At 43.8% G+C, this 21884-nt stretch overlaps 1 protein-coding gene across 18 annotated transcripts in view; it reads left to right on the top strand.

Annotated features, from left to right (window-relative positions):
- Nucleotides 1-21884, top strand: part of LOC5667193 (protein dead ringer) — a 105391-nt gene that overhangs the window by 63734 nt on the left and 19773 nt on the right. For all 18 annotated transcript variants that reach the window (XM_061643082.1, XM_061643081.1, XM_061643066.1 and 15 more), the window contains one exon: nt 7251-7323. In XM_061643082.1, the coding sequence (XP_061499066.1) occupies nt 7251-7323 (73 nt within the window). The remainder of the gene's footprint in view (nt 1-7250; nt 7324-21884) is intronic.

The following is a 21884-nucleotide window of genomic DNA, read 5'->3' as shown; positions in this document are numbered from 1 at the left end:
GCAAGTTTTGTGCGTTTACGAATTATAAATATCAATATATTTATCTTTACATATAAGTGAAGTGAAGATATATTGTTAAGTTCTTTGTTGCAATATGTAAAAAAAACAAGTGTGGTTATACAAATTGAAGTACAATCAAAGAATTTTGCATAACAAATAACGAATACTACTCTTAAAGTACAACATATTCGTTAAATAATGTTAGAATATTACCGAATATTACTAACGTTTTGTGCAAATGTATGCTGAACGTTGCCATACGTGGAGTGTAAAGTATTTTAACACGAATCTGCCACCCGCAGTAAAGTTCTCACGTGCTGCACCGTGCACACACCTGTCCCGGCGGAAGATGTTGCTGTTCGTTCTTGCAAGCCCCCGAGAGCTGCTAGCCGCTACAACGTTGCACACTGCTCAGCCGCATCAAGAATGGATCATAAATCACGGGCAGCGGAATCGAGCTGCCCGCACCGGTCACGGATGCATTAGATTTGCTTTCAGGATACGTCGTATATCAAACCACCTTTCCGGGGTGGTGCACTTTTGAAAATGAACGATTTTACGAAGCAGATTGAAGTCATAAATTTTGGAGTGTCGTAGTTGAGTCGCCGGTTGCGTTCTCTCGAGCGCAAAAGAGTTAAATTGCGAAGGAGAAATTTGTTGAACCCTGGCCAAGTTCTATGACGCCCGGAGGTCATAATGTATGTTCGCTACTAGTGCGTCTCTAGTGCGTGTTTATTAATGTTAGTGCATTATTTATTAAAGTTGCTTGTGAGATGAATGATTTTTATGATTAAAAAGTAAATTTACTTTCATATCAATACATAGCCGATCGTAGCTCTTTGTAAGCACTAAATGGAAAACCTTTCATTCCTGTTTTCATAATTGTGTAATGCAACTTTCCATAACCATCCATCCCCCATTAGAGTCCTTTCTCAATCAATGAGCCAGAAAAAAGCTTGCAAATCAACAATCGATGTCTTTTCATTCACTTTTTTATCATTCCTTCCTTTACATATCGTCTATGCGTGAAACGATGATTGATTGCGTTTATTATTACTGTACAAGATGTTGAACCGTCGGGTCGATCGGATCGCTCAGATCACAAACTTCCAAACGGTGTAGTGCCGAGCTGGAGCCGATCATTGCTTCTTCTGGAGCTGCCGTGGCTTCTGCCTCCATCGACGATCACTTTAGACGATCTTGAAGATGAGCGCAATAATGGCGCGCTTTGATCGTAATCGTTAGAGAAGAAAAATTGAAGCAAGCCTCTTTTTTACCATTTTTCCTCACATCTTCTATTCGCTGCAAATTGCTGTTGGTGCGCGTGTGGGATGGAAAGAGCCGTCGTTGGATCCGTTTAATTGAGTGAAGAGGTTGGAGTGTTGGGTGCGCTCTCGCTCCAATAAGGGTATGGGGATAACGCATAGAAACGATGATAGGGAAGAGTTTTGTTCCTAGCTAGAAGCACACGATGAATCCTATAAGAAGCTAAAGCCATGTCGTGCAGTTAGCAAAAGATCCCTCCCCCCCTTGATCCGTCCTGCCCGTATGGGACTGGCTGGCACGAAACGTAAATGATCTCGTTATAGGCATTAAAATCATAAATTGTATTAATACAAATTAATTTTTCGTGCTGTGAAAAGGCCTTGCTTGTGTGCTGGATGCTTTTTTTTGGTCGCTGTGGTAACGACATGATGATCTCCCGGCACACCACTCTCACCACCGCTCGCTCAGGATGATCGAAATTAAATGATTGATTATTTTACATGCTCTTGCAGTACGCCATTAGAAGAAAGGAGAAGACCTGATCGTTCGACAATCTATTTCAGGGAACCATTGGCTTGCTGGCCCGTCATGGAACGCTTCTAATTGACGATGAAAATAGTGATTTGATCTAGTTAATGATGCGCTACGATGTAGGGAGCAGTGCTTTCGCGATTTCGAACCAGGAACTACACATGATCCATTCAGTAGTGAGCGTCGGGGATTGTTCATCGAGTGGAAGGAAGTGAGTGATGTGCGTGGTATCGATCGTTGCTGAAGAAGAAAAATCCCAGTCGCCACAAGCACCACCATTTCTCCTAACACTGGTTTAGTTTTTGTTGCTACCACCGAAAGGTTAGATGGGCATAGCTGACAAGAACAACTACCGTTAACTTGCCTCGAATATCCAAATATACACTCGACTTGGAAAGTGAAACAAAAAATAACTAGACACACGATCACATTGACTGCATACCATGCGACGACATCATCCGAAGGTGCTAAAAACTATGGCGCATCCTTCCCCCCCTCCGTTCTGCCGTAATCGGATGTGTTGTGGCAAAGGGGACGTTAGGCGTGCGTTTGCGTATGTCTGCGGCTTTGGCTCATGCATGATTTGGTGGAAGATATCCATCAATCAAATTGAACATTGCTTCTTGTGGTTGAACAACTTGATATGCTGGTCGATTTGGGTTTTGGTGCGGTGGCCGTTTGCGTTCTACCGATGACAAATGGTAACAATCCTGACTGTATCTGACGGTGGAACATTTTTAGCACCGGCTACGTATTCAATAATCGCCTTTTATGATGAGCTGTTTAACATGATGCTTCTAAACGGGTATGTAGAATTCACCATTCAAAGCGATTGATTTTGGTTTTTGGTATAATAATGATGCTATGTGGCTATGCCACAAATCTTACAAATAGTTTTTATTCAAACAGTTATATGCTGTTTGTTACAGGAAGTTGTCCATGATTTAATGACACAAACATCTCCTCAATCAAACCAATGAACAATCGTCGCCAGTATGTCAACTGGGGGAAAACATATTAATCATACTCGGTATTTCCACCAACACCGACGTCGACATCACCTCACGTCCATCTAATCACACTTTGACTCTCTTTTTTCCAACCAAACGATGAAAAGGAAATGCCACAGAACGTGGCACCTACTTCGCGAAACAATCGAAAGCGTTGTCATGGATAAAAAAGGCAGCGAAAACGAAAGTGTTAAAAATTATGTGCTTTTGCGGTTTTTATTTTCGAAACTCTACCGAAACACGGTGGTGGTACCGTTCGACACACGGCTGGCACATGTAGGTCACATCATATATACGCGGGCACCGTTTGGCAATGGCATCACGGTATAATGTTGCCGTCTTAACAACGGTTAATATGCGTACATATGTTTAGCTGGCTGGTAGGAGGAAGCTTGGGTTTGTCCGCTTGTTTTGAATGGATATCGTGGTGCAGCAAAGAACCACTAGCTTTTCTCACGCCAAACTTCCTCTCGTGCAGACACACACACGCACACGCGCGCGCTATGTTTCGAAAACCACGAAAATTACTTATTACACTCATGGAACCATCGGCCAGAGATGGTTTGGTTGGATTGCAAATGTCGCCCGCGCACCCTTTTTACGATGTGAACGATTTTAGCGGTGCGGTTAGTGGCCCAAGTGCGGGCTTTCAGGTGGAAAAGCTTATCTACAGTAAATAAAGCGTGCTATTGTTTTCAGATTGAAAGTTTCACTCGATGCATCTCATGGGTGTGTGTATGTTTGTTTTGAAGACATTAATAGTAAATGTTTTATGACAAACCCGTAACTTAAAGTTGACTTTTGTTGCATGCTTTTCTTTACCATCTCACGTTTATTGGTACGAAAAATGTTGAGCTCATTGTTATCGGGGAGACTGAGCACCAAGTCACTCGAGTTGTAAATTATAAAAATCTCACAATTACATGCGTTTAATTACTGTTTTACACACACTAAATAACGCGCTGCAAAAGTGTTAGAACTTTCGTACAAGCGCTAAACACATAAAACTACTCTTATACCACCGAATCCATGTAACCATCAATGTCCCGTCTGCTCGAATTACAGCTGTCAGTGGACGTTGTGTCAGACCGACGTCAACCTTACCGAGCATTTGCAGCGGCACTGTTTGCATTTTTACATTAACATGCTCCCGCTGAAAATCATCATCTCGGGGCGGCCACTGCGAACACACGTGCGGTAACAGCGGCAACAGACGGGACCAACGGTGTATGCAAAATATGCAAAATTACTCACGATTTTTTTTTGTTGCTGTTGTTGTATTTCTTCATTGCAACCGACGATTGCAATTACACTGTTTAGTTGTTTGGTTTCTTTTCAGTTTTTTTTTTCACTTTCTTTTGCCCCTTTTGTTCGGTGGTTATGTTTCGTTATCTTAGCGATCGTGTGTGTGTGTGTCGGTTGGTTGTTTTTTTTTGTCTCATTTTATCAAGAACACAGTTGATGTGTTTTGTTAGTTACATTATCGCTGTTTTCGTAGCAGCTCGGCGGGGAAAAGGATTATTATAGCTGCAATTTTTAGCTCGAAGGCTTTCGGAGCAAACCAACGGAAGCGCTACGGCGGTTGACGCGTACGATAAATTTTCGGTAGCACTTGGTAGCACCACAGACCAAGTCATCCCGTCCGACTGATGGCCCCCGTTCAGGTGCAAATCATTCCAATTTGTCAGGTCGCAAAAACGCAACCATCAAAAGCAATTATATTGGAAAGGCATTTTCAGCCCAGCCCAGTTATGCCTGCAACATGCGAGATCGATTTTCGCAAATCGATAGGACCAAATATTTCTACCAAGTTTAGGAGTTGTGCAGTGCGATAGGATTGCGTGACAGGCACTTTTTATGTGTTCGTGTCTTTGAATGCTTTGTTATGTAGCTTTGAATAGTTCGCCAGAAAGCTATCAGCACCATTCATCGCAATTCTTGAATGAAATCTAAAAGAAATGTTTTAGAATCAACCTCTTGGTTATTGAAATTGATTGTATAAATAAAAAGCGATACACAAATAGAACATCCTCTTGTAGGCTGAATATTACAGATTTATTGTTAACGTTCTTAGAAGAGACCCATTTAACCATTGATGTATGTACACAAACAATTATGGGCTCAAATCTTTTCAAATCTTGTCATAATGTTTCTTGATAATTACATAAAATTATGTTATGTTATATAATCAAATGGAGCTTTGTATACTTTTTAATATCTCAAAGATTATATCGAAGATGAACAGTCTTGTATACCCGTATGGTAATATTACAATGAGATAGAGTAGAATACAAGCAAAATCAGAGAAAATTTAGATGTACAGAAAACGAAACATTAGAAACTCATAAAACCATTATACAACCTTTTGGAGCTTTTCATAATATAAAAAGATACTTTGGTTGTTTAAGTTAGTTTTTAAGTTAGTTTAAGTTAGACAAATTTTTCGTTAGTTAATCAAAAATTCAAACTTAATAGTTATATAAGTTAAAAAAAAACCAATGGTTGCAATACGCTTCTTTGGGCACCCGTACGTGTATTGCGCATTGCAGTGCGTATTCATACGGTCCAGTGCAACTTTGTTGCATTTAACATATCATTCCACTAGGTGCATATTTTGCATATTTATTTCATTGATTATCTCGCACTTACATCTGCTCCGATTACATCGATGGCGGCCGGCTAGTAATTGTAACAGTTGCAGGTATGTTGCAATTAGTATCATATTATTTCACTAGCGGCACAATATTTTTTGCTGCTTCGGCTGCTGCTGATGCAGCAACTGCAACGGATTGCGATGCTACTTACTGCATGCAGCATTCACTATCTGTCTCCACACCAGCCAGACAGCGAACGGAAGTATGTGTGTGTGTGTGTGTGTGTGTGTGTGTGTGTATTTGCTTGTGGAATATCATTTTGGGGACTGGTGGTGGGTAACGGTTTCCAATACGGGATGACCTTCATTTTCACACGCAATCGAAAATTGGTATTATTGAGTGAGGTGAAACTTTGGGTTGGGGTAGCAACAAATAAACGATGATGGTTCCATTTCGCTGTTGCATCGCGGTGACCGTGGAAATGCTTCCAGTTAATGGTGCCGTCGTTACTCCGCTACGGGGACAATTACAAAACCGCCGTGTGCTGGGTCGTTGTATAGGTAGTGCTCTCCTGTGACTGTTTTACCTTGTTTAAGTGCCGACTTCCTGTACATTAAACTGATTAAGATGGTTTAGAATAATGTTTTAGAGCTGTTTCACTTACCCAGCAGCTCTAATATGTTCAATCTTAACAAATTGATATGTTTCTTGTTGTAACAACTACATAAAAAATGAAATAAGTAGCTGCCCTGCTTGCTCCAAGTATTGTCTGGCAAGTAATTGCAAAACCACCCACGTGTGTGAAACTCTAGCCAAAGCACCCAACAGAAGCTTACCAATCGTCGTTCAGCTACAGAAACTATGAAACAACTCCTCGCTGTGCCACTGGTACAATTGTTTGACGCCCCACCGGTTCTCGGTAGCGCTGCAGTCACGAACCAAACCATTCCCCATCCCCTCCCTTCTCCCAATAGCTCCCTCACACGGATCATCCCCTTTGGCGTGGAGACGTGCAAGCAAACGTGCGGTTTTGCGCTATTTCTCTTATACGCTAATAAAAATAATTTCACGAAGCACGCAATCAATTTAAATAAGTTTAATGCTGATGCCAATTGTAATTAATGTTGATACATGTGTGTGTATGTGCTTGTATGTATATACACACACTCATACATTCGTAGCAGGTAAAGCAGCAGCAAAAACGGAGCAGCAGTGTGTGTATACGGTAAACTTTCCCCGAGCAATTGCATCGCGTTGAATTTACGCAGAAGCCAGCACACGTGCGAATGCGTTGAAACGATTAAATGTGTTATTGAAATCATCTCATCCCATTTTCCACCGGTGGGGCAGCGGTTGAATGAATCTCGGTACGGTGCTGCCCTTTTTTGTTTTACCTACCACTTATATACGCATTGGCTTCCACCCATCGCCCAATCCGAAAGCGGTGTTCGATCGTCGATAATACACACTCGGTTGAAGGTGGCAGAGGTGCATTGTGTGCGTGTGTGAGGAGTGTATGTTGCATCGACGGGCAGCGACCTCGGCTGACTTTCCGGCATTTGGCGCAGGTTAAGCGTGATTGCATTTTCCACCGATAGCGCCCTGCCAATGGCTGACGAGGCAAATTGATTTTGACTCTTAAATTATTAACTAATTACCTACCTGCCCCCGCCCGACCGGACGTCACGATAGACGGAAACAGTTTTCAAAAGTACGATTTTAAAACGCCATTGCTAGACACTCGGTAGTGGTTGCAGCAAAAAGCTGTGTTTTTTTGTTGTCTTTCCTTCCCATCCTAACACTTATCGCACCGCGTTCATTTCTCTCTTTCTTTCTCTCTCTTTTCCAGCTGTACGAAATCAACGATGACCCTAAGCGGAAGGAATTTTTGGACGATCTGTTCCTGTTCATGCAAAAGCGAGGTAAGTGGATGATAAAGGACAATTTTATTATCTTTACGAATTTTGCTTCTGCTGACTCACCAAAGTTATATGGTGAAGCGGGGCAAAGTGGAAAACGAAGGGACACGAAATTCTTCCGCTATCAACCGGATATTGAAAGAGTATCAATTCTTGGGGAGTGAATTACTTTTCACGGACATTTTCCCTTTGCAATCACATTGTATTTAGGCAAGGAAGATAAAGCTAGGTACTGCCAGTGCAGTGCTTACGATACATTCTTCTCGTCTGATGTCGATTAATCATTCCAGAGAGTGACAGAGCACTGACAGCAATTATTTTTTTTATTACATTTCTTCCCCTTCTCGTTCCCTGGTCCCTTGGTTTTGTTTTTTGCTCACGTGCTTGTTACTGTTGCCAATCGTGGATTGGTTGTTCGGTGTAAAAATTTACTTCCAAAACATTCAATGCTTAATATAGCATCAAATTAAATGCACACTAAATTCACAAGGGTTTATTTGCCTTCTGATACTTTCCAATTTATTCTTGCATTTGTGTTTTTCGAGCAGCCAGAACGTTTATATGCGTTAATTATGATCATTGCATTTCACCTCAAACGTCGCTCTGTCCTGCAATCGGAAAATAGCAGAAGGTTTGCACTCGCCACTTTATTACAAGATTTCACTCTCAAATTAGTAAACTCTTATTGAGCGTTCAGATGGCATTGTGCAGTCATCTTCCACAGGCTGTGTTTCGATTTTGTTACCACCTCTTGAAAGACGGTTCTTAACTTTATAGCCTTTTCATCTTTCATTCATCGGTCGCTCGAGACAGTAAAAGCGCGCAGAGACTGCAACTGAGGAAATTGTGTTGCGCAAGGTTAAAATTTAATATTTTACGATCCTCGCCTGCGCGTTCGGTTAGGCAAAATCTTTGCACCAAAACGGGAAGAAAACGACCCATCGCCAGTCGCACCATGAATGAGGATCCGAAACGTCCGTGTGCATCCGTTTGCATCGTTGTAGGTCGTCGGCCGGTTTTGAATTACATTCATAAAATGCGTACACCCGCCCGAATGTGCACACCGTTTGACGGCAGGGTACGGGGATGGCATCTCATGAATGACGCTCGGAGGAGAAGGATGCAGCAGTGCAGCCGTTGTGCAGAAATTGTTCTCGTGCGCAGGTTTTAATGCGTGGTTCATGTTTTATGTCGCCCAGCGGGCGAACGGCCGTACGGGCTTAAATTCTAACGCACGCGGAAGAGTGATGATTGCAAAACACGGCCGCTGCATGGTTCATAAAACGTGAAAACTGCAGAGATGCAGATGGTCGTTTTTTGTGTGTGTGAACCTCGCTTAATCCCAGCAAATCCTACCCCGGCCGCGCGTGAGCATGCTCGATAACGCTGTTCCGAAACGTTTGTGGTACGAATTATCACCCAGATTCGAATGAAAAACATCACCATCATCGGTCGCTTTTGATTGATTGTGTTGTGCAGGGAAAAAGGAGCGCGAGCTGAGTGACTCCGATTGGCACCTGTTTTGATACATGCGGTTTGATGTTTTGCCGACCACCGAACCAGTTTTCAGTGTTTGAATTAAGTTTGACGCAATGCGCAATGGCGTCTATCCCGCCTGGCAAGTTATCGGTCACGTTCTGATAAATAAATTATGTTTGTACAGTTAATTTATCAAACGGAAGACGATAATTGTCAACAATTTTTTTCTCTTAAAAAATAAACGTCAAGAAACCCCTTGCTTTGTCATTTGCACTGATAATGCTTTATCATACACTGGAATGAGAAAAATGCAGGCTCAACGCACAATGTTTCAACGCACGACGCTTGACACACGGTAGGGAAACTTTACCCAAAGGCGTGAAAAATTCTTCACTGTAACTATTTCTGGGACAGCCAACCCTAAATGGTCCAAACGGAACGCTAGCGCACGGGCCGTATCAAACAATTAATCAAAGTCAAATTAGAAGCTCGTACGAGATAATCGTAATTTACACTGTTATTGTACGACTGCCTTGCAGGGGATACTGATCGAGGGACCCGGAGCACTGTTTTGCTACTCGCTTTGGTCCGCCCGTTGCCTCCCCAAAAATACAACCCCGCAATCATTCATATCACCAAGAGATTAATGAAAAACGAAAAACATCACTCATAGACACTCGTTGGCAGGTTGGCCGTAGTGCGATCGAAATCGGACCAGCTCGTATGATGATGATGATGATGATAGCCCTGCCTATCATGCCGACCGTACTGCTTCCAATACGCAAATGTTGTTTCGAGGGTAGGGTGAAAGAAGGTGTCTAACTAAACTCATGAAATCATTAGCCGACGCAGGGCTGGTGTGGTGGTAGGGAGTTCACGATTCAAATCGAAAAAGGATGATCAAATCTTCCGCGCACTGGGACGGAAAGATGGGAGAGAGAAAAGGTCCTAACGTCCAAACAGTACAACAACAACAAAAAACACCGAATCGTTCGATCTGTGGCGCGCAGCAATAAAAAAGGAACGCAATTTTCTCGCTGTCAAATTGATCCGAAATCAATATATCAATCTTCCACCGCCGCGTTCGGGTGGTGTACGGAGCGTGCTGCTTCTTCGGTGTGTGCGCTTTCTCTCTAGGCTGCCCATCCCCTTCTCTCCCCTTGTCTTCCTCAGCAATCTCAACAAGTTGCTACAGCATCGCGTCTCAAAATTGCTTTGGAATTGATTCTCTTCCGATGTTAGGATCATTGATTTGAACCATTTCTTCGTGTCCGTCGGGGCTCTAGCGAAGCTTTGGGGCTTCCTTTTTTGTTGCTGTTGTTACTTGTCTACCTTTAACGACCCCGCTAGCTCTTGCGTCCTCTGCAGTCAGGCGATAGTCGACGGCGCCTCGGGACCAATATGTTAGATCGCGAACCTTGTAAGCCCTTCGGGGTGGGGAGCGTGGAGCTTATGCTTTGGCTGCTCCTTTTCCTGCTGTATCTGCACCACGCGATCGTGTTGTCGTCGCGAATGATTAATAAAAGTTTATGTTGAATAATTGGACACTGGACAGTAACGATGCAGTCCCCCACCTACTGCCCCGGGACCTACTTGCCACGCGAGGGTTACAGCGGTACCTACAAGGCGTTGCTGTGAGGCGCTACAATCAAGTCAAAACAGGCCCGGCCCTACTCGCCGGTTCCTCCAACACTCGTTTCGCCCTGGTCCTGGGTCTGGGTAAAAGGCACATAAATGATCCGATATTGATCCGAGTGGCTGAGAGGATCGGTGCCGTAGGAGTGACCCACAGAAGGGGGAAGCTGTATCTCAACGCGATCGCACGTTCGATCGGAATCTAAGCTGCGGGAGGTGTATCGCTTGACTCCGGTTCTGGGTCGATCCGCCGTTGTTGATTACCTTGTACGTCTGATTTTCAACAGCTTAGTGCAAATCGATGCAAAACCGTGTGGCAAGGTGGTGGTGGTTTGTTGTGTGCAGTTTGATTTGTGCATGTCTCTGTAGGTGCGAACAAAAACAAAATTAAACCATATCGCGCTCTGCTTGATTGATTTCCTTCAATCAGCGCTTAACGATGTTGCCTTTGTAGGGCCGTTTACGTGTTTTTTTTTGTTTTGCTTTCTAGGGATCTAGAAATCGATTTATTTTTCACACAAACGTGACAGGTTTTTTGTGGGATTTGAGTTATTGGAGTTGTTGATTTGTCTGAGCGGAATTAATTATTGACATGCTAAGGTGTTGAAATGGTTTCATTGAACGTTGCGTTTGTTTGATTAAATTATACTAAATTCTGTTCATATAAACTGTCCTTGTTTTATACACATTGTTATTTAATGAGCTCAGTTGTTGAATTCAAATTTTTCTATTTCTCTTTCGCCAATTCTTCGTAAAAGCAAATCCAGAATTTTCAGAAAATAGTAACCAACGAAGTCAACAATGCCTTTTCCAAATTCTTGCCTTTGAGAAATTAGATACACGTTTGTGGATTTTTCCACCCCGATCGATCGCATACTGGCAGCACACCATTTCTTTCTTTTATTTTCCAACCCCAAAAAGCATCCTTTGATCTGACTGTGGCCAGATTACCGCGGAAATATGGCCTGGCAGCCCGGCTTGCTGACCGTCGTTTGCTTGATCGATATTTCCGACAGCTGTGTGCGGATCGTCTGCATTCGGCGAACTCTTTCGCTGGAGCTTTGTAGTTAGCAGCTGAAAAATGGAAAAAAAGAATAGTTGTGCATTAATTCATCGGGTGGGGTTTGTGTTTTGCTTTTTATTGTTTAGCTTCCGAGTACTGGGCGGGAAATTGTAACGACGCACCGCGCACACTTAAATGGGGGGGGGGGGGGGGCAACAAGATGAATAGTGTTGGCATGATTTGTTGCTCCCAAATCTTGCCGCACTTTTCCCTTTCGTCTTTGATTGTGTTTAATGCCGTGTGAAAAGAATTAAGATTTTTAGGTTTTCGAATGGTCCTTTGGCTTCGGGACAGCGCACAGAACCGCTTCCAACGTACGGGACACGGAACGTTTGCTATCATATGTTGATTACAGCCCAGGCTGCAAGAACACCATCGCGCACTACCTTCAGCGAACACTGGTGTGTTGATGTTTCACATCTGAAACCACAGCCAACCAGCGTTTCCCGCCCGAAGGCGTCAAATTGTCTGGCGATTGATAGGAAAAGTGAAGCTTTTCACAAACACACACACACTCCCATCCAACCGTTCCCACCCTTGATCGAGGTGTGTATCGTTTCGGTCTCTCACTCGCAGCGCATCGCAGCGTAATAAAAACCGATGATGGATCATTTGTTTGCATGATTTAAGAACCGGGCGGGTGGAATACAAAAAACAAAATCCCTCCAAATAAAAAAGGGGCCGCCGTTTTCCCGCGGCAGTGAAAATCTGTTCTTGTCGGAGGGTTCGATTGCTACCACCGGCCACACCACCGCCACGCCAGATCATCGTTTCCGTGGATGCATTACACACGCTGGTGTCGATTGTTTACAAGCAACACATCACAACATAATCAACTTGTTTCGCTACCGCCGTCTTTTTACTGCAACTCGCACGAAGAGCTCGCACTGTGAGAACGGGACAGAGAAAAACGCCAACGAAAAGATCGGTCCGTAATGGTCGGACTCGGCCGAACAAGAACGAAACCCGTGGCCGAGCCTATTGATTACGATCGATCCAACTGCCAGCAGCAAAGGGCAGTCTGCAGGCGAGCGCGCGCGCTTCGTTTGAAATGGAGGCCGGCTTAGCCGCGGCACTTAAACAATTTTGTAAACAAATTCCTCACAAAGCGTTGCGGGTCGGGTGTGGCGGGATTAGGGAATTGATCGAATAACTAACCGGAACATTGGCTCGTGCCTGAGCATCAAAAGGACAAGGTTTTCAGTTCCGTACCGTTGTGCTGTTTTTGCTGTGTCATCCGGGAATCCCATTTTCATTGTGCTCCCTTTTTATCGCTCTGTTTTCTTTTATGCCCGATGCTTCCATTGAAAAAAGAAGAAGAAAAAAACAGGATGCCACCGAGAAGTTGGCTGCCGCGTGGCTTTTACTCTTTCGACAACAAGCTTTCGACACGGGCTGCTGTGCGGGAGTCCTTTTGGAGATGGTTGAAGCAGTTCAGTTTCCGCCAAGTCACTGCCGACCGGGAAAATGGACGTGTTCGATCGGAATCATCAGATAAACTTTTACACATGCACATTACCGCTGTTTGCAGTAGCCAATCTTCAATCGATTGAACGTCAATCAAACGATAACAAGTGGTGGCGCCGAGGGTGTCGGGTTGCCTATCGGTTGCCTATCGGTTGCCTATCGGTTGTTGGTGGGCATGCAATGAATGCTTAATTTCTTTTTTATTAGCTTGAATAAGCAGCATGGCATGGCATTTGTTACGTTTGCTTCAATGTGGGAATTTTGAAACAGTATTCTCATATTGTTTTGAAATGTTCTTGCTCAATAAGATTCGTTTTATTTTTATTATATAGATTTTTTTTATTTTTCGTGTATGTTTTGTGTTTTTTATGAATTAATCATTAGATTATTTGTGTAATATATTTGTTTTTTATTATTATTTTATAACAAATGAAAATCGTTTGACAGCTTAACGCATTAAAACGTTTTGAAATTAAACATGTCAAATGTAACATTACTCAACTAATCTTCATCCAATATGCATTATTCAATATAATACTTTTAATTGTGTTGTAATTATAAATTGTGAAGGTTTTTTAGTAAAAAAAAGTAGACGTTCATATAGACCATTGTATTTTTGGAAAATAATAAACTGAATTGTTATGAAATAAATCAACGATTTCCTGATTTAAAAAAACACCCTTTCAATTGAATCCACTATCCCAAAAGCAATTGTTGCGGTGTGCAGTAAATTCAATTATCAAGTACAACAGAACCAATTGAAAAGCAAAGGCAATTGACAAAAATCGTGCCCCAGATATTTAATCTCGACAAGCTACATCGTAACCGATTAGCGATCGTGCCAACTCGATCGCTATCAAACTCGGGCACGACTATCGCATCCGATGTTAATCGAATCTGTTGATTCCGCGGCCGGGTTGATGCTGGCAGCCGACCATTGTTTGATCGTTCCATTTCCGCTCTTCTGCGCGAGGACTTCGGAAAATGAAACTCATCTGGCCGATCGGTTGAAATTGTAAATTAAATTTCAATTAGTAATAAATCTGCCCTCTGCGCTCCCTTTTTATATTAAGCATTTATTATGCGCGTGATTCTCGTCGCCGCCCGAAGCGACCGCGCAGCCCGCGAAAGTGTGCAATAACAAAGACGATGAATATTTGCTCCGCACGCGGACGGACCACCGTGTGATCTGATTTCGCGGGGGAGCATATTCCGGGAGCGGGGAAGCTGTATTCCTATCGCTACCATCCCGTAATATTCGAGCCACACGCGAACCGATCGAAAGCGGTGTGAAACACACACACACACACACCCGCGGTGTGAAATCGAAACAACAACGCGCGTAGATCGCGGAATGAGTTCACACCTTGCTTCCTTGCTTCTTTGGTAGACCTTAGACTAGCTGCTTCCTTTCCCCCCTGGTAGGCTTGCGTCTTGTTAGCAAACCGAAAAGAGCAGCTGTTGATCGTGCACATACACTGCATCGTGCGGTATCATCATCTTTCCTCACATTTCTCCCCCACAACCAGCTCGAGGTTAGCGCGAAGAGGAGAAAGGATTTTGCTGCCGGGATCACCAGTTGGGCAGCGCAACTTTGGAGGCGCTCCCTTAGGGGTGGGAGGGAGTGTGTGGCCAGCAGCGCCGCCAAATTGACAGGTTGTAAATTGATAAATTGAAGTGTTACATTCACTAAACGGGGAAGCTTTTGGAGGCGACCGGGCAGGCGGCTTTTCATTCGACAATTTGCACGATCGATTAGCAACGGCACGTACCTATCAGTGTTACAAATTTATTGATTCCTATCTTTTGGTGCACGGAAAGGTGCATGGAATTTGGAAAACTTGGTGGTTTTGTTGTTAACGACGAGAAGCGTGTAAGGCGTAAAGATAAATTCTGACTTCCTTCCATGCACTTATCAATTCAGACCATAAACATCTTCGGGAATTGAAAGGAATCATGGTTCTCTCTCTCTCTCTCTCTCTCTCTCTCTCTCTCTCTCTCTCTCTCTCTCTCTCTCTCTCTCTCTCTCTCTCTCTCTCTTGCTGACTCCCTCACAACAACAAAACCCCGCAGGAAACGGTGCTGAATGGTTGCATAATTCGATTATAATATTTATAAATTGCATTCAAAGTGCATCTGTGTGCAGTCAGCACCAATTTGACGCACCTTTCCCATGGTTGTGCACACGACTGCTTCATACATAAAACAAGCTGTTGACGTTTGCAGTTCGCGTGATAACGAAGTGAATGGAATGGGGGGCATTAACAAGATTTCAACAAATTTATTTATTGATCATTTTTCATTCCACCGCGTGCTGTTTGACACAACGCCGGACTCGCTGGTCTTGCGGTGGGAGATGGTTTTTTTTCCTTTCAATTTAAGCTCCCTATTCTACCAGCAAAGTGTGAGACCAGCGGTGCCTTTTGCTTGGCCGGTTATTGTTAGACATTTCTCGTTAGCGAAATTGAAATTATTATTATTTTTATTCAGTAAAGACTTCAAACAGTTTACGGCGTCATGAAGTGGAACAATCTGGGCGAAGGTGTGCCGTCAGTGACATAACCATACCGCACCATGGTACGACACATTACGAAAAAGGCAAAGGAAAACCTACTTTTCCCCCATTGTACGGGAGCCATTTATTTTTCCGCTCATTAGGACGCGCACCTATTAATAACCGTTTGAGATAAAGCGGAAAATGCCCGGCGTCTCCGATCTGCATCCGTGCCCCCGTCCGTTCATTACGCGTCGGGAATAGAAATGTCACTTTCTATTTCACCCGATGCTCAGGGCTCGGGGGTTGAGGCCGTAATCATTCGATATTTACCTCACCACCAGCGGGAGTCGTTCGTGTACTCGGCGCTGACAAACGATTTCCTTGGCGGACGGATTCGTCCGTTTGTCAAAAATCGATGCCGCTTGCTGCTTGCGACGTGGGTCTGGCAGAGGTCTCGCCGTCCCGAACCGAGGCCGATTGATGAGAAAATGATTGACGAGGTCCTACGGCGACGACAATGGATGGCGTGCCGCATCCGCTTCTGTGTCCACCCGTGGCCCCGTGGCTTGCTGCTCTGCTCGGGCAGGGCAGTGATAGATATTTTTGGGATGACCATGGCGGTGTGCTGATTGAGTGGGCGTATTTGGCCAACTGAAATGTCGTACAAAACTACCTCTCCAAAAAAAAGAAACAAAAAAATCGAATGAATAAAGCAAAACGGTAAGCGACCATCGCGGCGGAAGCAAAGGAGGAGGTTGCGAGGTGTATAATGGTAATTCAAGTGACAGATTTCAAGTGAACGGAAAAAATAGATCGATGTGAAGGGGAGCATATTAGAGCGTACAGAAAATACACGAAAGATTGTGCCGATCGCGCGTCTTGCCGCGGAGTTTCTCTGGTGACCGGTGACAAATGAGAGCGTCTTCAGTCGGGGCGAAGACATCTTCTTACCGCCACCCTCCCGGTTCAGATCTTGCCCCGTAAAGTGGTGACCGTGGGGCATCGGAATCGAATCGATGGGACACCATCCAGCTCCTCCGTGGCAGTGCCAAACCGTTCACAGGGGTCACCGCGTATGGGCATGCTGGGCGGAAATGTCGCCGGTGCCGGAGAGGAAATGTCACCACTGGGGAGGGGTGGAGAAGGGTACGGTTTGCTCTAAAATTATTTGTACATCATTTCCGTCGCATTTGTGTGACCGCAGCCGGCTGAGTGACGCAGTCGGCTTTTTCGGCGATTGTATTATCTGACGAGTTTTCGCTTTTGTGCACGCCAGACCATACGAGGTGTGGAGGAAAGGGAGAGATTGCACAGGGGGAAGGGGGAGGGTTTTTTGGTCTTGGGTTTGGCATTTTGCAATCAAACTACGAACGACTTTTGAAGCACCTCCACAGTGGATGGACAGTCCGATCGGTCCGACACCAGTACGAGGTGGGGGTTGACATAAAAGGAGGGAAAAGCCGACAAGATAAGAGAGATGAGTGTACCGTTGTGACCATGGTATGTTTAGATAATGACAGCTAATGAATCGGTTACGCATAAATAAGCATATCAAGCAGCAAGAGACCGTTTGCTATGCATTTTTACGTTGTTTTTTTTTTACAATTTTACTTCGCAAAAAAAACAAAATTATTTAAAATAGAATAATAATAAAATAAACTTAAAAAATAAGGATTTTACTTGATTTTCTTAAGCAAACTTTTATTGACCGGAAATGGAATATATGCCTTTTCTGTGGTAAATAAAATACACCATCAGAACAGAGCCACAACGATGTGCAACAAACAAAAAAAGGAAACTCATCACATACACACATCACAAAGCATTTCCTCTCGTACGCGGGTGTTTTCCATTTTTATCGCTTCCAGCATCGCACTGCTGAAGGGAAACGATCTTTCCCGGTTCAAGGAAGAGACAATTATAAAATGTTTCATTCGTCAGATCTTCCATGCCCGGGGAACGGGAGACGGTGCCATATTAAAATCGTTACATACATCGGGCATTTTATTGCTTTTCAAGGAATTTGTCTCATGAATAACACGCTCCAAAGAGCGAAGCCGGCAACGATCAAAATGCAGCAGCAGCAGCTTCGATCAACGACCGATGCACGGCAAAAGGAGGGAGCTGTGAAAATGAAATTGAAATTATGATCCTGCACCACCAATTTTGCCGCCGTCAGTCTGTCAGTCTTTGCGTTGCGTTTCTTTTCTTCGCAAAAATACATTTTCATACCATCGTCGGTGTATGTGTGTGTGTGTGTGTGTTTGTTGGCACATGTTCGCACAGTGTGACATCGAGCAGTGTTTGCATTGTATTCAAATTGTAAATTTTACGAGTGCAATTAAGCAATTGTGCAGAGCCGCTGCGAGTTACTTGGTGCAATAAATCTCCAGAGAACAGTTGCATCTCTTCCGCAAGAAATGACGAGGTTTGTTGTTAGGAGTAAAATAACAAATGCCGTCTAATGTCAAATGAAAGAATACGGCATCATATGGTGGAATTTCATAAAATAACTTGAAGGTGAGCAACGTTTCATCAAATATATTTAAGGGAAACGAAGGGAATTCAAAGAAACCATAATCTCGTTGCTGGTTAAATTACACCAAGTTGCGGCAAGTATTACGTGATAGTATGATAACATGTGGTTTATTCCGTGTGATGCAAGACATTTTATTGCACACATCAATTTTGAATCATAATTTGCAAGATGAAAGCAATATTGTCATGGATTATTTTATTAGCGATTGCCATGAGACTATTATTGCATGCAGAGAAGTTCAATATAAATGGTGGAATAATCAATATTTAAGTGCAGACAGCAAGTGCTATAAAATGGGTAATTAATCTAAAAATGACATGTTCATTATTAAGTTGTCTTCACCAGTTTTTGAATAATCATTACACAACTCTTTTCCTTCTGCGAACCTACGTTTTATCGAATGCTCCCCCCATTCAACTCTTATTATGATGTGTCTAGCAAAGAATATCGTATTTTTGCTCCAAAATACCAACGGGTGTTTTCATGTCTCGTGTTTCAACTTATAGGAAACCCTCGCAATCAGCACCAGTACCGCCCCAAAAGCGTACCATATGTTACTCAATTAAGCAATCGAACGCGCAAGCTCGATTTTAACGCTGCCTAGCAGTGGTGAACTTGCGCCTTGATCTTCCGCTGTGTGATGTATGTATTTGTTGTGTATTTGTTTCCACCATTAAATGGAGGAAATTCAATCCACTCGCTAATGCAACCACAACCATGTCCATTTTGTCCGATCGAACGCGCGCAAGCCACCCCTTGACCGGGGGAGCATTGAGTTTCCACCGAAATGCTTTCCGAATTCGATTTTTAATTACGTGTTGCGCATCGAGCGTGCCCTGGTGTGCCATTTTGCCCCCAGGGATTGGAAGTATTTCGGTATGCTAAGTTCTCGTCCATCTTATCCTCACCCCCAACCATGGGAAAACAAGAAAAGGATGATGATGAGCGATGGAAGTCAATTTTCCCGATTCTGAGACTCGCCAGTTTCTCCATCGACGAAGATGATCCATCAAGCGCGCTGACCGGGCGCACACGATGGTGTTACGGTTACGGCACAGTACGTTTGGGAAAATTGATTGAAACCATCGAGACCTATTCCCGACACACATCTGATGGATGACATCTTCCCTCCCAAGTAGACGCGACCACAAAGTGGATCTCTAATTATACATAGTGAGATCTATACACTTTTTTATGTCTATAAATTCTATTTCTAGTGTAGTCTACTGTGTAGTAGTAGTACCCCGACCCGTGGAAAGGATAGATGTTTGCCTTCGCTTTCATTTGAACTGGTTGGTACTCCATTCGATCAGTTCGACCGGCTTTACGCTGAAAAGACTTTTTGCTGATTTACTTTACGGATCTTCCAATCTTACTCACCACCCCTTGTACTCTTCCTCCCGCCAGGAAGCGCTTCTCTTTGTGACTGACATTGGATGTCTAACATATGTTAATTTAGTGTAAAAACATTTCGCTATCCCCGGCACTCAGCAAACCCCTGCCTCAGCGAGAAGAAGTAGCGGGCCCGGGGGGTTTCTTATTCATTCTGCAAGTCCGCGGCAATATCTAACGAAGCCGGTTGCCGCTCCATGCATAATACGGACTTTTTGCGCGACTGCTGTAACCTCCATTGGCGCTAGTTATAACCTTGTTCCTTGGCAATGTCTGAATTGCCAGAGACAGAGACGGGCCTGTGTAGTTCGTGTGTGTGTGTGTGTGTGTGTGTGTGTGTGTGTGTGTGTGTGTGTGTGTGTGTGACACGGTGCCAGTAGCATCTACACAACGGGAGGCATCGTTTCATGATGTGGGAAGTTCCCGCCGTTTTGTTGTTTTTTATGCGTACACTGTAATTAATTTGTTTCTTGTACCGGTAAATAGTAACCACGTGGTTGACGAATCCTAGTTTTACAAACGATTCTAGGTAGTGTTTGCATGTAAGCAGGTGATACTCGTTTGTTGGGTAGCGAATCATAATTGCTATTCGTAACCCACCAACTTCAATGCGAAACTTTATAAACCAGCTTTGCCTAACCGTGGCCCACAAAAGTCAGGTACAATATTGAATATAGACACCGAAAAATATCGAAGTCCTCTTCCCTTTCTAAAAATGATCCCAAAACGGAGTAAAACATTAATCCATTTACCTAAATAATGTCTACTCTATAGTTCACAGAGCATCGTAAAACCACCGTTAAATTATTTACCCAGCAGCAACATTTAAACACAATTTACGGTCAATATTTGTAGAAATGTAGACTAGTACAATCCTCCCCTAAATGTGTGAACATCTCCATATGTAAGATCCTCCCATCAGTACGAATTCCGCGTGCTTGAGGTATCCAAATCAATTAAAGGCGACTCCGTTACCGGATCTCAATCTTGTCCATCCTTCTATCCCGGCCACAATTCAAACAATTCCCAAGGCACGAAAATATCTTTGGTCCCAAGTGCAACAGTTCACTCAACTAAGCTAGCCCCAGCACAGTTGGTGGTGGTGGTTCCATCGGGACGCGGGTTTTTGCTGCTCCAAAATGATGTTATTGTGTGCCGATCGGAACACAGCTCGAACAAGATCATTTAAGCGGGGACGAGTGGTGGGACGACGCGCTGGATGTCCCCCGGATGTTGGGTGGATGAGATGAGGTGCATGACGAGACACGAGTGTGAGCTCTCCGGGCTCTCGGAACGCTAGAGCTGTGAACGGCCAATATTGACTTAATTAATTGAATCAATATTTATCCGCACGTTGCATCATCCTTTTCGATGGGCATGTTCCGTACAATGATTTCCGTTGACCATTGGTTGGTTGTACCGGACTGTCGCGCTGTATCATGAATGAATGACGAGCAGGCAAACTAGACAACACCGTCCTAGGAGGTGTTCGTTTGGCTTCGGAATGGACTGTTTTTTTTATGTACACAATCAAGCAACAGAGCAATATATCTTGCTAAAACAGAGCTAAAGATGGTTGGTGTTTGAAGGCGGCTTGATCGGTACTGCTAGCCCAAGTTCATTGCAAAGATCGTATAGAAACGCAAACGCATAATATTATGCACAAACAGAGATGAATTTGAAATTAACATTTCTTCCAGCATAATGTTATCACCGTAGACGATCGTTACATTCCTGTTCGCTTGCAGCCAATCGAAAGGTCCCCCGTTTTCTTCTTCGTTACTACAGCTTTAGCTCAGAGACATGGAAAGCAACGACAAACGAAACACACACACACATACACCTCACATGCCATTTTATGCTTGACGTTTGCGATGAGGATGGATCGATAATGATTGACGAAGCATTAAAATTGTGCGGTTTTTGCCGTGGTCTTACAACAGTTCCATACCCTTTTCTGCACACGACGCTGCATCTCCTGCAAATGCAATGACCCCTTGCCCCCTCTCCGGCCTCGTTCCCGTAAAGCGTCGTACTTGGGCAGCGAAAAAGGGCGAAGGAACAAGTTGGGAAAGAGAAAGCGAAGAAACATGCTCCGCATATTTACATACTGGCCAAGGAAGCGCACGGAGCAAGGGAGGTCTGAGTGCAGTGCTCACCATGCGTCTCATTTCATCCCTCACCTCACGAACCGTGGCTGGCAGCGACGGTGGTGTTGAGGTAACCCTTTCTTGCACGACGTGTCCACAACACTGCTAAGCCAGGATAAGAAATAATTATATTTAATAATTTTATTATATATTCATGCCGATTATGCTGGATGTACAGAACCTACCCACCTTCCTTCCCCACTTCGCGTCTACCTCAGCCCACCCACTCATCTCTTCTTCGCTGAGTCACACTCAGCCGTATGAAGGCCGCATGGAAGTAAGAATGCTTGGGCGAAGAAAGAGAGGGAAAATAATATCCAGATGAATTTTAAAATTGTTTCA

The sequence above is a fragment of the Anopheles gambiae genome, chromosome 2 (genome assembly GCF_943734735.2).
Source record: "Anopheles gambiae chromosome 2, idAnoGambNW_F1_1, whole genome shotgun sequence".
Taxonomy (NCBI): Eukaryota; Metazoa; Arthropoda; class Insecta; order Diptera; family Culicidae; genus Anopheles; species Anopheles gambiae.
This window is presented reverse-complemented; position numbering and strand designations above follow the sequence as displayed.